The sequence below is a fragment of the Salpingoeca rosetta genome (genome assembly GCF_000188695.1).
Source record: "Salpingoeca rosetta unplaced genomic scaffold supercont1.5, whole genome shotgun sequence".
NCBI lineage: Eukaryota > Choanoflagellata > Craspedida > Salpingoecidae > Salpingoeca > Salpingoeca rosetta.
This window is the reverse complement of record NW_004754929.1, coordinates 2,115,403-2,127,902: the sequence shown is the minus strand read 5'-3', so window position 1 is coordinate 2,127,902 and position 12,500 is coordinate 2,115,403. Positions and strand designations below refer to the sequence as shown.

At 55.6% G+C, this 12,500-nt stretch overlaps 2 protein-coding genes across 2 annotated transcripts in view; one reads left to right on the top strand and one right to left on the bottom strand.

The window, feature by feature from the left end:
* Nucleotides 1–5,176, bottom strand: part of PTSG_02538 (uncharacterized protein) — a 5,454-nt gene extending 278 nt beyond the window's left edge. Inside the window, exons 1-18 of the mRNA XM_004996971.1 lie at nucleotides 5,126–5,176; nucleotides 4,670–4,778; nucleotides 4,377–4,488; nucleotides 4,162–4,236; nucleotides 3,894–3,983; nucleotides 3,483–3,653; nucleotides 3,243–3,302; nucleotides 2,948–3,063; nucleotides 2,675–2,774; nucleotides 2,395–2,474; nucleotides 2,168–2,213; nucleotides 1,854–1,991; nucleotides 1,218–1,462; nucleotides 893–1,026; nucleotides 586–682; nucleotides 347–414; nucleotides 121–206; nucleotides 1–3 (exon numbers count right to left, since the gene is read on the bottom strand). The exon at nucleotides 1–3 is cut by the window's left edge and continues 278 nt beyond it. Coding sequence (XP_004997028.1) covers nucleotides 1–3; nucleotides 121–206; nucleotides 347–414; nucleotides 586–682; nucleotides 893–1,026; nucleotides 1,218–1,462; nucleotides 1,854–1,991; nucleotides 2,168–2,213; nucleotides 2,395–2,474; nucleotides 2,675–2,774; nucleotides 2,948–3,063; nucleotides 3,243–3,302; nucleotides 3,483–3,653; nucleotides 3,894–3,983; nucleotides 4,162–4,236; nucleotides 4,377–4,488; nucleotides 4,670–4,778; nucleotides 5,126–5,132 — 1,737 coding nt within the window. The 5' untranslated portion in view covers nucleotides 5,133–5,176. The remainder of the gene's footprint in view (nucleotides 4–120; nucleotides 207–346; nucleotides 415–585; nucleotides 683–892; nucleotides 1,027–1,217; nucleotides 1,463–1,853; nucleotides 1,992–2,167; nucleotides 2,214–2,394; nucleotides 2,475–2,674; nucleotides 2,775–2,947; nucleotides 3,064–3,242; nucleotides 3,303–3,482; nucleotides 3,654–3,893; nucleotides 3,984–4,161; nucleotides 4,237–4,376; nucleotides 4,489–4,669; nucleotides 4,779–5,125) is intronic.
* Nucleotides 5,177–5,179: 3 nt separating this feature from the next.
* The window catches only part of PTSG_02537 (uncharacterized protein), an 8,814-nt gene continuing 1,493 nt past the window's right edge, over nucleotides 5,180–12,500 (top strand). Inside the window, exons 1-21 of the mRNA XM_004996970.1 lie at nucleotides 5,180–5,265; nucleotides 5,482–5,634; nucleotides 5,841–6,189; nucleotides 6,347–6,496; nucleotides 6,846–7,034; nucleotides 7,320–7,445; nucleotides 7,759–7,899; nucleotides 8,180–8,381; nucleotides 8,560–8,697; nucleotides 8,874–8,959; nucleotides 9,225–9,381; nucleotides 9,667–9,755; nucleotides 9,957–10,034; nucleotides 10,212–10,348; nucleotides 10,568–10,690; nucleotides 10,919–11,000; nucleotides 11,186–11,274; nucleotides 11,384–11,442; nucleotides 11,592–11,708; nucleotides 11,970–12,105; nucleotides 12,341–12,433. Coding sequence (XP_004997027.1) covers nucleotides 5,507–5,634; nucleotides 5,841–6,189; nucleotides 6,347–6,496; nucleotides 6,846–7,034; nucleotides 7,320–7,445; nucleotides 7,759–7,899; nucleotides 8,180–8,381; nucleotides 8,560–8,697; nucleotides 8,874–8,959; nucleotides 9,225–9,381; nucleotides 9,667–9,755; nucleotides 9,957–10,034; nucleotides 10,212–10,348; nucleotides 10,568–10,690; nucleotides 10,919–11,000; nucleotides 11,186–11,274; nucleotides 11,384–11,442; nucleotides 11,592–11,708; nucleotides 11,970–12,105; nucleotides 12,341–12,433 — 2,669 coding nt within the window. The 5' untranslated portion in view covers nucleotides 5,180–5,265; nucleotides 5,482–5,506. The remainder of the gene's footprint in view (nucleotides 5,266–5,481; nucleotides 5,635–5,840; nucleotides 6,190–6,346; nucleotides 6,497–6,845; nucleotides 7,035–7,319; nucleotides 7,446–7,758; nucleotides 7,900–8,179; nucleotides 8,382–8,559; nucleotides 8,698–8,873; nucleotides 8,960–9,224; nucleotides 9,382–9,666; nucleotides 9,756–9,956; nucleotides 10,035–10,211; nucleotides 10,349–10,567; nucleotides 10,691–10,918; nucleotides 11,001–11,185; nucleotides 11,275–11,383; nucleotides 11,443–11,591; nucleotides 11,709–11,969; nucleotides 12,106–12,340; nucleotides 12,434–12,500) is intronic.

Here is a 12,500-nt window from a genome sequence, read left to right as displayed (position 1 = left end):
CCGCTGCCAAACACACGGGCGCAGGGATGATCAGTGAGCATCAAAAACAACGTGTGTGTGTGTGTGTGTATGTGTGTGTGTGTGTGTGTGTGTCGCAGAGCACATGCGGGAGCCACTCACGTCGTTTCCGTTAACAGCGGCCTCCAAACAAAGCTTTGATGCAGCATGCACAATCTGCTTCCCAGATCGCTTCCACTCCTGGTTGCCTGTTGCCAACAACGAAACCCCAACACGCATGTGTTAGGGAACGCCACTCTCTCACCCAAACGTACATGCACATGTGCAAACTCGTACACACACACACACAGACACACACACACACAGACACACAGACACACAGACTGACCTTTCATGAGGTGGCAGCCGTACATGCTGAGCGTGCTGCCTGGCTTACCGCCAGCGAAGTCAAGACATCTGCAAGCCATGCAGTGATGGTGGCGGCATGAGACTGGGGAAGCAGGAGCATCGAAGCAGGTGTAACAACTTCCAAGATGGCGCAACATTCGATTAGGAGTTGTGTTGTGGTGAGGGCACACACACACACACACGAACGCATGAACACATGAACACGCGACACAAACGCACCTGGCACCAAACGTTCCCTCACGCCTGATTTCCCCGTATTTCGTGGTGAAGTAGAACATCTGATTCTCGCTCTTCCCATTCGCACACGGATAGAGACCTGCAGCAAGGTATGTCGTTGGTGGCGAGTGGTGTGTTGGGTGAGGGCAGTTGAGTGTATGCACATTAACGAAGGCTGCATCCCAGTGGCACCAAGACACGCACACACACACACACTCTCTCTCTCACACATACACACACACTCACGCACACACACACACTCTCTCTCTCACACACACACACACTTGCAGCAAGGACACGGGTGGCGTACCAGCCTTCATGTCGACCTCCCTTGAGGAGAGGGAGTCAAGACACATGTTGGTGGCGGCGTTCTTGACGGCGCCTTTGCCCAACAAATTCTCGGGCAGCGGTACCATCATGTCGGGAAACACGTTGTCGAGGTACCTGCATCAACACAGTGGCGGAGTGACCGGGTGAGGAGGAGTGCGACACAAGGACACAATGCATGTGACAAATGTCAAAGAGGGCGAATGCTATCATCTGATTGCATGGTGCGCAAACGTACCCACACAGACACACACACACACACACGCACAGACACACACAGACACACGCGCGTGCGTTCCCAGACGCACCATTTGAACGGCTTGCAGTTGAGTTTCTTCCTCAGCTCCAGGCGGTCTGAGATGTCGCCTGTGCCGATGGCGCGGTGGTGGGGGCGCACGCCGTAGTACAGCTCCTTGTACTCGTCCATCCACACCTCAGCCACCCGGTTCAGGTTCTTGTTGATCGTCTGCACAGCGCCCGAGGGGAACTTGTACGGGTGGAAATCGCGATAGACGTGGCCCACGCGCGAGCACGGGATGAACTCGAGCGTCCCCTGCAGCCACACGGCAGGAGACAGAACACAGAACACAGCAGGCATACAGACACAGGTAGTTGTGAGAGCAGGTGTGAATACGAGTATGTCGGAAAGCGAGTGTGTGTGTGTACCTCTGCGCACATGTGCAGGACGCAAACAGCAACACCAACCCCTTCCCACGCACCCACCCACGCACCCGCGCACCCACCCACACACACACACACACACACACACACACACACACACACACACACACACACACACACACACACACACACACACACACACACACACACACACACACACACACACACACACCCACCCACACGCACCCACACACCAACACACACACACACACACACAACACGACATGCCATGGCACAAGGCAAACAGAACCCAGTAAACTCACGCCGCACTGCCAGATCCTGAAGGAGATTTCGAGGTTTTCACCGCCCCACACGTCCATGCCCATATCGTAGGATCCAATCTCAAAGAAGTACTCGCGGTCCATCGAGAACAGCCCACCAGCCATCGTTGGTGACGGCAGCTGAAGACGCAGATGTGCATGGTGTGTGTGTGTGTGTGTGTGTGTGTGTGTGTGAATAAGGAGGGGTGATGATGTGACCTGGCCCAAGCGCAACACACGAACACAGCAGCACCAACACAGCAGCACCAACACAGCAGCACATGAACACAGCAGCACATCATGAGGGGAAAACGCACTGGAGCGATTGGGTCCTTGCGCTTCTTCTGCTCAAACCACGGCAGGCTGTTAACACACACACACACATGAAAGGAGACACGTGGCGGCAATGATGAGAATGGGACGCAGACACACAGCAGGTGGTAAAAACCAGACGCATATCAAGACGAGTGCGTCGCAATATAAGTACGTATCAATATCAGTACGTGTCAATACTAGCGGGTGCACCATGGCGTGTGCAACTCACTCGAGCCAGGAGAATGTGAGGGACCAGGTGAAGATGCCGCGAGTAATGACAGTCGGGCTCCCAGTGTACGCAAACGTTTTCTAGTGGCCGGGGTGGCGCAATGGCAAGATGGCCAGAACGTGTTGGTCCTGGGTACACGAAAACACACAAACACGTGCGCATGCATGCACACACACATACACACACACAGAGGCACGCGCATGCATGCACACACACACGTGCACACACACACGTGTACACACACACACACACACACATGCATTCACACAAGTGCACAGACCTTGTCGATGTTGTCAATGACTGGCGTGACAACGGTGGTGCGGTCGAGGTAGATGCGCTCCAACAGCGGCTCCAGCCAGCCAACATTGCACTCGCAGTGGCTGCAGTGTTTCACACGCACGCATGCACACATGCACGCACACACACGTATCAGTCCGTGGTGGTGATGGAGTGATGCATGGCGGTGGAGATGTTGCTGGTGCACAAGCACCACAAGAGCAAAAGCAAACAGCAACGCCACACCAGCACACCACCAGTCAGCAGTACTGCGCACCTGTCGAGAAAGGTGACCACCTTTCCCTTTGCTTGCTCGGCGCCAAACACCTTTGCACGGATGAGGCCCGACCGCTCGCTCAACCGCAGCACGCGCGTCTTCGGGATCGTCGCCAGCTATCGTGTAGGAGTGCAGTACAGTGTGAGAATGATTGTGTGTGCGTGATTGTGTGCATGCGATTGTCTATGTGTGTGTGTGTGTGCGATTGTGTGTGCGTGTATGTGTGTGTGCTGCACGCTACCAGCGCCACGCCCCTCCTCCCATTTATCCCCTCCTGCGCGTGAGATGCGCGTACCTCCTCGTCCAGCGGCGCTTTGAGGTGCTCCATCGTACTCGCGTCGTCAATCAGCAGAATCTGTCAACAGGGATACAGGGGTTGGGAAGACACGTGTTGTGCAGCAGTGATGAGGAGCCGATGTGGTGCGCACACACGCAAACACATTACCGCACGTGCATAGATTCGCACACACACGCGCGCGCGCGCAAACAACATCGCCACCACTACCACCACCACTACCACCAGCATGCGAGCGACCTCGTTGATGAGGCTTGGCGGGGAGCGGTCGAGAATGGACCAGACGGTGCGGAGAAGTGTGGTGCGCGCTTCGTTATGGAACGGAATGATCACCGTCGTGTCGGGCAGTTTGTCCAGTGGATATGTGCGGTCCTTGCACATGGCGTGACGCGTGTCCTTGATCGGCCGATGCTACACCACACACATACACGTGCGTGATCATGCAGCGGATGAAGGAGAGACAAAAAGTGGCGAGTGTGTGTGTGTGAGGGCCAAGAGAACATGGAATACATTGTGTTGCCTGAAAATGAGGTCGATGTTGCATTCCATCACACACACACACACACACACACACACACACACACACACACACACACACACACACACACACACACACACACACATTCACATCCGCAGTGCGGGGTGCCGCACCAAGGAAATGCGATCGCTAATGTATTGGTTGAAGTTGTTGCGCTTCCACCCTTCATCTTGCTCCTGCTTGACTTCCTCCTCGGATTGCTTCTGCATGGACATGACGACATGGGCACAGCACACACCGGCGTGAGCGCACGCGCAGGTGCAAGTCCACTTGAACTGAGTTGCACGGATGGGACCTCGAGCGGCATGTACACACACAACCACACATACACACACATATTCACGCACCCACATATTCACACACACACACCCGTTCACGCACCAGAGTGGAGAGGTAAAGCTCCCTATCAACCGTGGAAGATTTGTGCTCCCTAGCCTGATCCAGTAACCGTTCACTCTGGTCATAGCAGCACAGGAGAATAGAGTGTTCTTAATCAGTCGCCAGCTCACCGCAGGACACAGAGCGCACCACTCAGCGTGAAGTGCAAGCACAGCCACAGATCACATCCCACATGCAGCTTGCATGAAAAAGCTCACCTCCTCCATCTGCTCCTGCAGTTGCTGCTGCACTTGCTGATCGTGAGGATCGTTGCCCAGCGGCAGCACCCTTCTCGGTGGCGGAGGCTTCCATGGCGGCGCCTCCGTCGCCCTGTAGCCACAAAAGCACGCACCAACAGTCATCATGAATGATCCCAACCTGCACAAACGAGAAACCTGCAAAGACGAGCCAACTGGACACGCGACCAGGCTGGACACGCGACCAAGCTCAGTCACGTCCAGGTGCACTCGTCCTCAAAGCACAGTGGGGGACACGGAAGCAGGCAACGTACGGTTCTCGCTTCACGGACGCCACGTGAGCCAGGAAGAGGAGCACCGCAACGCCAATCACAATGTCTGTGGGGCGCGTGCGCCGACACAACGCCCACAGCCGAGACACCACTAGCAAAAGCGTTGAAAGCGAGGGCCGAGACCAAACAAGCAGTGCAACTCGTGAGATTGGTGGGCGAGACTGAAAGGTGATTGTTCACTGAGAGTGGTCCAAGTGCTGCTGCCTCACCATGACAGATCTTGGACAAGACCACACACGCACACACACGCATCCACACACACGCACACTGCTCTCCTTTTCCGTGTTGCTGACAACCTTATGTATCCAGCTCTCCCTCACACACACACATGGTCTCCTTATCTCCCTCTCGCCTCCTCCTTCCTTCCCAATCTCCACGCCGCCCTCTTGTTCCCATCCACGCACACGAGCACGCATGTGGACGCAGGCACCAACCCACCTCGCATCCTCTGTTGTTGTTTGTTTGCTTTGGCAGTGGTGGCAGTTGTGGAATGGCAACTTTGACGTTGGCAGAAAGGCAAATTTGACGTTGCCCTGTCCTCCACAAAAACGACAGCAACTGCTGACGCTGGAAAGTTGGTGAGTGGCAAGTTGAAGTTGTGGTGTGCTGCTGATGGAGAGCGCGACGATGCGTTGGTTGTGTGCTGTGCCTTGGCTTGCTTGGCTTGCTTGGATGCATGAATGAATGAGCGGATGACGGAACGACCTTGGAATTCCACTCAACTCTTGTGTTTCGATGCATGCGCGAACGAACACATACGTGGACCTGCTCTCTTCCCTTTTTCGCTTGTGCAGGACGACCAGGCAGTGAATAAAAAAAATGAGCAACAGTCCGCGCAGCGTTGCTGCAGTTGTCCTGGCAGCAGTGCTTTTGGCTGTGTCGTGTGGATTCGCAGCTGCAACTGCACCCACAACTTCCTCACATCAACGCCTTGCTTCCTTGAAACGGTGAGCAGCAACGTTGTCGTCGTCAACCACTCCTCTACATGCGTGATGCGAATCCCCGCCAGTGTGGGATGTTGTTGTGTGTCATACGACTTCATGGCCATGCACGAGTCCTTATGAAATACACTCACATGCACACATACCCGCACACATACACATATACACACTCACATGCACACCATGCACTTGCGTATGTTGGCCGCTTGCAGCCGTCACGAGCCAGTGTACGACCAGGTGACCTCCCTTGCGGACAAGCCACAAGGAGTCACATCTGACGATGTCCACGCCAGCCTGTTCTCCCACAAACGCAATCTGCTCACGGGCGACACCGCTATCGATGCGCGCCGCACTGCCAGCGTGCCCACGGGTGCACAGCAGCGCTCTGCGCAAAACGAGCAACCACAACGCCGTCAGCGCCGTGCCGCTGCCAGCGATGACCGGTGCGGGTCAAAGTCCGACGACGTGGCGTTGGATGCCAGCAAGATCAGCGTGGCAACGCACAGCTTCCCCAGCGACGCAACCGAGATTTCCTTCCTGTGGGTCGGCCAACCCCGCGGCGTAAGTCTTCGACCGCAGTTGCGATGCAGGGTATCTGGGTGTGTGTTGTTTTGCCTAGCTTGCTTGCTAACTTGCTTGCCAACTTGCTTTCCAGCTTGAATTCTCACTGCTAACATGCGTCCCGCTGCTTGTTCACTGTTTCTGCATGCGTGTTTAGGAGATTGTGGCGCTGGTGACGCGTGAGTTGCAGCGGCAGGAGCCGAACGTGTACTGTAGCAGCGACTATGGCCGCAACTACACCCTCTGCCCGGGCATCAAGTGGCCCGTCGTCGAGCTCCACCGCGTCGAGACCCTTGACGCAATCTGGGTTGGTCGCACACACCCCGCGCACGTGCATCTGTACACGCACACACCACGCACACACACACACACACACACACACACACACACACACACACACACACACACACACACACACACACACACACATCGCACGCACATCCCACACACGCACACACACATCGCACGCACATCCCACACACACGCACACACACGCACACACACACACGCACACACACACACACGTCCATGCTTCACTGGCGGGTTCATGCTCTTCTTCGCCTGGCTGCTGTTATGTGCGCACACTCACGTGTCATCCACTGACACATCCAACCCACTGATAAATCCACACGTGCATGCGTTCGATGCTGCATCAGGTGTATGCGTTGCCGTCGCCGAGCGAGTCGCAGTACTTCTCCAAAGACGACTACCGCAAGTCCGCTGGCTTCTACCTGTCCACGGATAACGGGCGCACGTTCACGTTTAAACCGCTTGACATGCACATGCACCGCATCTTGCCAAACCCGACAAACGCACACGAGATGCTCGGATTCGTCCCAGATGACGTCAGTTGAGGAGAGAGGCGAGCAGGAGCGGTGTGTGTGTGTGTGTGTGTGTGTGTGTGTGTTTGTGTGTGTGTGTGTGTGTGTGCGCGCGCGCGCACATATGTGTGCCCTGCGTGTCGTTTTGCGTGTGTGTCCGTGTCTATGTGCACGTGTGCGTGCCCGCGTTTGTGTCTCTCGTTTTGTGTCTTCCTGAATTCTGTCTGCCTGTCTATCCGGCGGCCTGCCTGCCCTTTGACTGCGTTTCCTTCCGTCGCATGCCGCTCACGCCTGCGCATGCCTACACAGGACCACTCGGACTACGAGGTGGACGACCTGTACCACCTGTCTGAATACGGCAGCGAGCAGGCGCAGCTGCTGCGCATCAGCGAGCACGTCTTCTATGCCGACTGGGCACAGGAAAATGCAGCGGGGGTGAGCTGTTGTTGATTGATGAGGAATGAATGCATGCATGCTGCTGCTGCTGTTGTTGTTGTTGTTCTTCTTCTTCTTGCTGTTGTTGGTCTTGCTCTTGTGCGTGTTGTTGCTCTTGTTCTTCTCGTTTTTCTTCTCTTCTCACTCTTCTTGTTCTTCTTGTTGCTGCCGTTTTCCGCCATTCTCTCCTCTTTCGTTTCTTCTTCTGCTCACTCATGTCCGTGTCACATTTGCTGTCCCTTCAACACCCGTGTTCCCTCCCCTTCCCATCCAATTCCCTGCCATGCCAACCCCATGTGTGTGTGTGCACCAGAACGACGATGATGTGCTGATGACGGTGTATCGTGCCGAGCCGGGCGAGGTGGTTCCACTCGACCTCGTCCGCATGCACCGTCCGGGCACGCGGGATGCAAAGACATCCATGCTCAGGAAGAACTGCTACGACTTTGAACAGGTGTGTGAGTGTCTGCCTATGCGTCTGTGTGTGTCTGTGTCTGTGTGTGTCTGTGTGTCTGTGTGTCTGTGTCTGTGTGTATTCGTGCGTATCTCCGCCTGTGCGTGGCTGTACCGGTGTCTGTTCCATCTGTGTGCGTAAATTGCGATCAAGACAGCAGTCGCGGTCTTCCCACCAGACCACGCCGTGCTTTGCCTTGTCATTCCTTCCCTGCACTGACCAACCCCTCCTCCTTTCCACACCCCCCCCTTCATCTCCCATTGCCACCCAATGCTGCCAGGCTGCCGAGTTCCTGTTCGCCACGGAGGTCCCGTCGAGCGATGGGTTTGACGAGCGCCGGCTGTTTGTGTCCAAGGACAACGGCGACACATTCACGGCCGCTGTGTTCCCCTTTGATGCGCGGCACAACCACTTCAAGATTGTCGATGCGACGGAGGGCGTTGTCTTTGCGCTCGTCCAGCACACCCTCACCCGCACTGAAGGTGTGATGTGCTGCGCTGCGCTGTGGTGGTTCCTCCTGTTGGAGCAGTGGAACGTGCGGTTCTGCTCATTGCCGATGGCTTTGCATCGCTTTTGCTCACACACACACACACACACACACACACACACACACACACACACACACACACACACACACACACACACTCCGCGCGTTATCAGGCGACACGTTTGTGTTCCGAGTTGACTCGCCGCCAGAGATTGCGGGGAATTTCAGCGCAACAAAGGGGCTGTTCACCCCAGCACTCACCGGCAACGTGCTGTCAGGCACCCTCTTCATTGAGAAGCAGAACCCACTTGGTACAGCATGCTTCTTGCGGGTTTGCAGCGTGCAATGTCTTGCTTAAAACGGCGCTTCGCCATTCCCTGACCATCATCATCATCATCTTCTTCTTCTTCTTCTTCATCATCATCTTCTTCTTCTTCATCATCATCATCATCATCATCATCATCATCATCATCATCATCATCATCAGGGTGCTCTGACCGTGGAGGCGTGAGTCCTGAAGCCAAGGGCCGCATTGCTGTTGTGCAGCGCGGCGAGTGCAAATTCACAGAGAAGGTGCGACGTGCTTGCCCATCGCGTGGTGCTGGGATGAAAGGGCGGTCTGGGGCACATGTGCATGCACTCCTTGAGGTTGCTTCACTCATCTACTCACCCACCAGCCTGCACACTCACTCACTCACTCACTCACTCACTCACTCACTCACTCACTCACTCACTCACTCACTCACTCACTCACTCACTCACTCACTCACTCACTCACTCACTCACTCACTCACGCACCACCCCGCACACTCATAAACCGACACACATCCGTGTGCAGACGCTGAATGCGCAAGCAGCTGGCGCGATCGGGATTGTGATTGTGAACGATGCAGACACACTCGACTTCCGGATGGCGGGAGAGGAGGGTCTTGAGTTGGACATCCCCGCGTTCATGGTGCAGAAGTCGACAGGCGCCACGCTCGAAGACACATTCGGTATGGACGACTTGCCTGATTACTGGAATGGCGAGTGTGCGTGTGTTGTGTGTGTGTGTGTGTGTTGTGTGTGTTGTGTTCTGTGTGTGTGTGTTTGCTGTATCTGCTAGTTGTTGTCATCGTCGTCGTCGTCGTCGAGGCCACTTGCCTTTTGAGTGCAGTGGATGCGATTGACCGTTGCGGGTGCACGCATACGCACCAGGAATGGTTAACAGCTCAGCTGTGCCCCCTGCTGCCCCACTTCCTGCTCACACTGTGTGCGCGTGCCTTGCGTTTCCATGACAGACAAGAACGGGGTTGACATTATCGCTTCGCTGATCGAAGACAACATCCAGGAGCAAGAGATTATGCAAACGAGCAACCTCTTTGTCTCCGTACGATCCGATCGTTGTGGATGTTGCCCAAAGTGCTTGATGGATGATGCGGTTGCACGTTGCGCGACGGTCATTTCTCCCCCGGAGGGGGGGGGAGGCTTTAACAGCCCTTCCTGCCCTAACTTCCAACAGCAATCACAGCAAACAGTCACCACAATCAATCACCACAACCTCATTCTGTTGCTCGTGTGTTGATGCCAGGACGCGAGTGGTATTGACTTTACTCTCTCCCTGCAAGATGTAGCCTACCTCCCTTACTTCTCCAGCACAGGCACCGAGGTCTGTTGCCAAGAGCACGCGCACATGTGATGTGCCACACTGTTTCACATTCACTTCCTCACTCATCACACCAAGTTCAGCCTCAGCTCCTGTTCGCACCACTATACCACGACGATGCAACGCTTGCTTCCCACTTCTCACCCAAACCCATCCACCGCCGCCCCACACCGTGTGCAGGTTGCTGACGTGCACAAGGTAGCGAGCCAGCCCGGCACGTATCTTGCGACGTGGCTGAAGAACGACCGGATGGAGACGGTCATCACATTCAACAAGGGCGCGTCGTGGTCCCACATCCCGCCGCCACACGGCGCTCGGTTCGTCATGCAAGGCAGATTTAGGAGGGGGGGGTGAGGTGGTGCAGGGTGAGAGAGAGAGAGAGAGATTGTGTGTGTGTGTGTGTGTGTGTGTGTGTATGTGTGTGTGTGTGTTTGTGTGTGTGCTCTGAGGGGAAGGGCGTAGGGTAGAATGGACTCTGCACCCAGACACAGCCATGGTGCTCTCGCTCACCACCTCAACGGCTGTCGCCTGTGCAGGTGCGAGGACGATGATGAGGCCGCGTGCCAGCTGCACATTGCGCTCGATGCCGCTCGTGCCATCATGGATCTCCCACTCCCCATGTCGACACCAACCGCCTCAGGCATCATTCTCGCTAACGGGTACAAGGAGACGAATGAATGTGTGTGTGTGTGTGTGTGTGTGTGTGTGTGTGTGTGTGTGTGTGTGTGTGTGTGTGTGTGTGTGTGTGTGTGTGTGCAGTTATGTTTTGCGAGCTTGCCACTCATACATCTCTCTCGGCCTACGTTCGGTCCTTCTTGCCGCTCACAACACGACATGCATATGCGTAACCCCCCCCCCCCCGCCTTGCCTCCCTTGCGTGCCTCCAGGTTTGCCGGGGAGAGCATGACTTTTGCATCTTCAGAAGCGAACCTCTACCTTTCGTCCGATGGTGGCCTCACCTGGTCCCTCGTGAGTCTGTACACCCCCCCCCCCCGCAGACGCATACAAACATCCGCACGCACATGAAATTGCAGACTGTCTCACACACACATACACACACATGTGCTCACACGTGCATGCGCTCACAGCGTTCTGCGTTGTCATCTCACCTCATCCGTTTCGATCCTGGTTTGCTTGCATGCACGGGTTATCAGGCTGCGGAAACGCCCCACGAGTACCAGATCCTCGACCACGGCGGCGTGCTTGTTGCCGTTCCTTACTTCCAGACCACAGACTCGATCCTGTACGCACATTCTAGCACACGCACACATACGTACTTGTGTGTAGGGCGTGGCTTTCTTGCCAATGCCACGTCACTTGGTGATCTCACGCATGTGCGATGGCTTGGTCAGGTACTCTGTTGATCGCGGCACCACGGACTGGGAGACGAAGAAGATTGCCCGCGAAGACAGTATGTCCTTTTTGGCGTCACCCTCCAGCATCCACCACACACACACACGCACACGCACACGCACACGCATGCATGAGTCTTCCCTTCCTGTCCCACCAGACCCCAACCTCTCACATCACCATCGCACCACCACTACCTGTTACCCACAGCAATCTTGCAGATGACGGCTGAGACGGGCGGGGGCACGCTCGTCGTGTATGCGTACTACTACGACATTGAGTGGCGGGGTGCTGCCGTCGACTTTGAGCCGCTCCTCGGCCGCCCATGTACGCACCTGCTGCGTACGCATCTGTTGGCGATGATGTTGATGGTTTGGCGCGAGTGTGGTGTGGGATCAGGCAGCTGTGCGGCTTTGTGTTGCATTCAAAGCGCAAAAACACCACCTTTTCACACGCTTCCTCACGCACAACACCACAACACATGTGTGTGTGTGACACGTGTGTGTGTGTGTGTTTGTGTGTGTGTATGTGTGTTTGTGTGTGTGTATGTGTGTGTGTGTGTGTGACACGTGTTCCCACCCACCACAGGCAGCACGGCGTATCTTGGCACCGCCAACGCAGACTACGAGATCTTCTCACCGGGTGTTCCCGTCAGCAGCGGCAGTGACCAGCGCTGCCTGCTTGGGCAACAGCACAAGTTCCTTCGCCGCATCGCTTGCAGGATGTACGTGTGCATACAAACATGTTCGCTTTGCCAGCTGTGGTCGTGGTTCATGCGTGATTGCCAATGACAGCAACCCATACCTCTGCGTCTCCCGTGTCTCCCATTTCCTCAAACCGCCGCCACAACACCAACAACACCTTCCACCATCACCACGACTGTGCCTTATCACTGATCCTCTCATACCCCCTTTGCCAAACTTCCCCTTCCTTTTCTCCTTGTTTGCCCTGCCCGCCAGCTGCTTCAACGGCCTCGACCACGAGCCGAAATACGAGGCAGCGGAGGACCAGGGAACAACAATCTGCAAGTGCACCGCAGCAGACTTTGCCTGGTGAGGGAGAACCCATATCATCGCATTGCTCATACTACACGTCTGCCTTTCACACTCACAGCCGTGT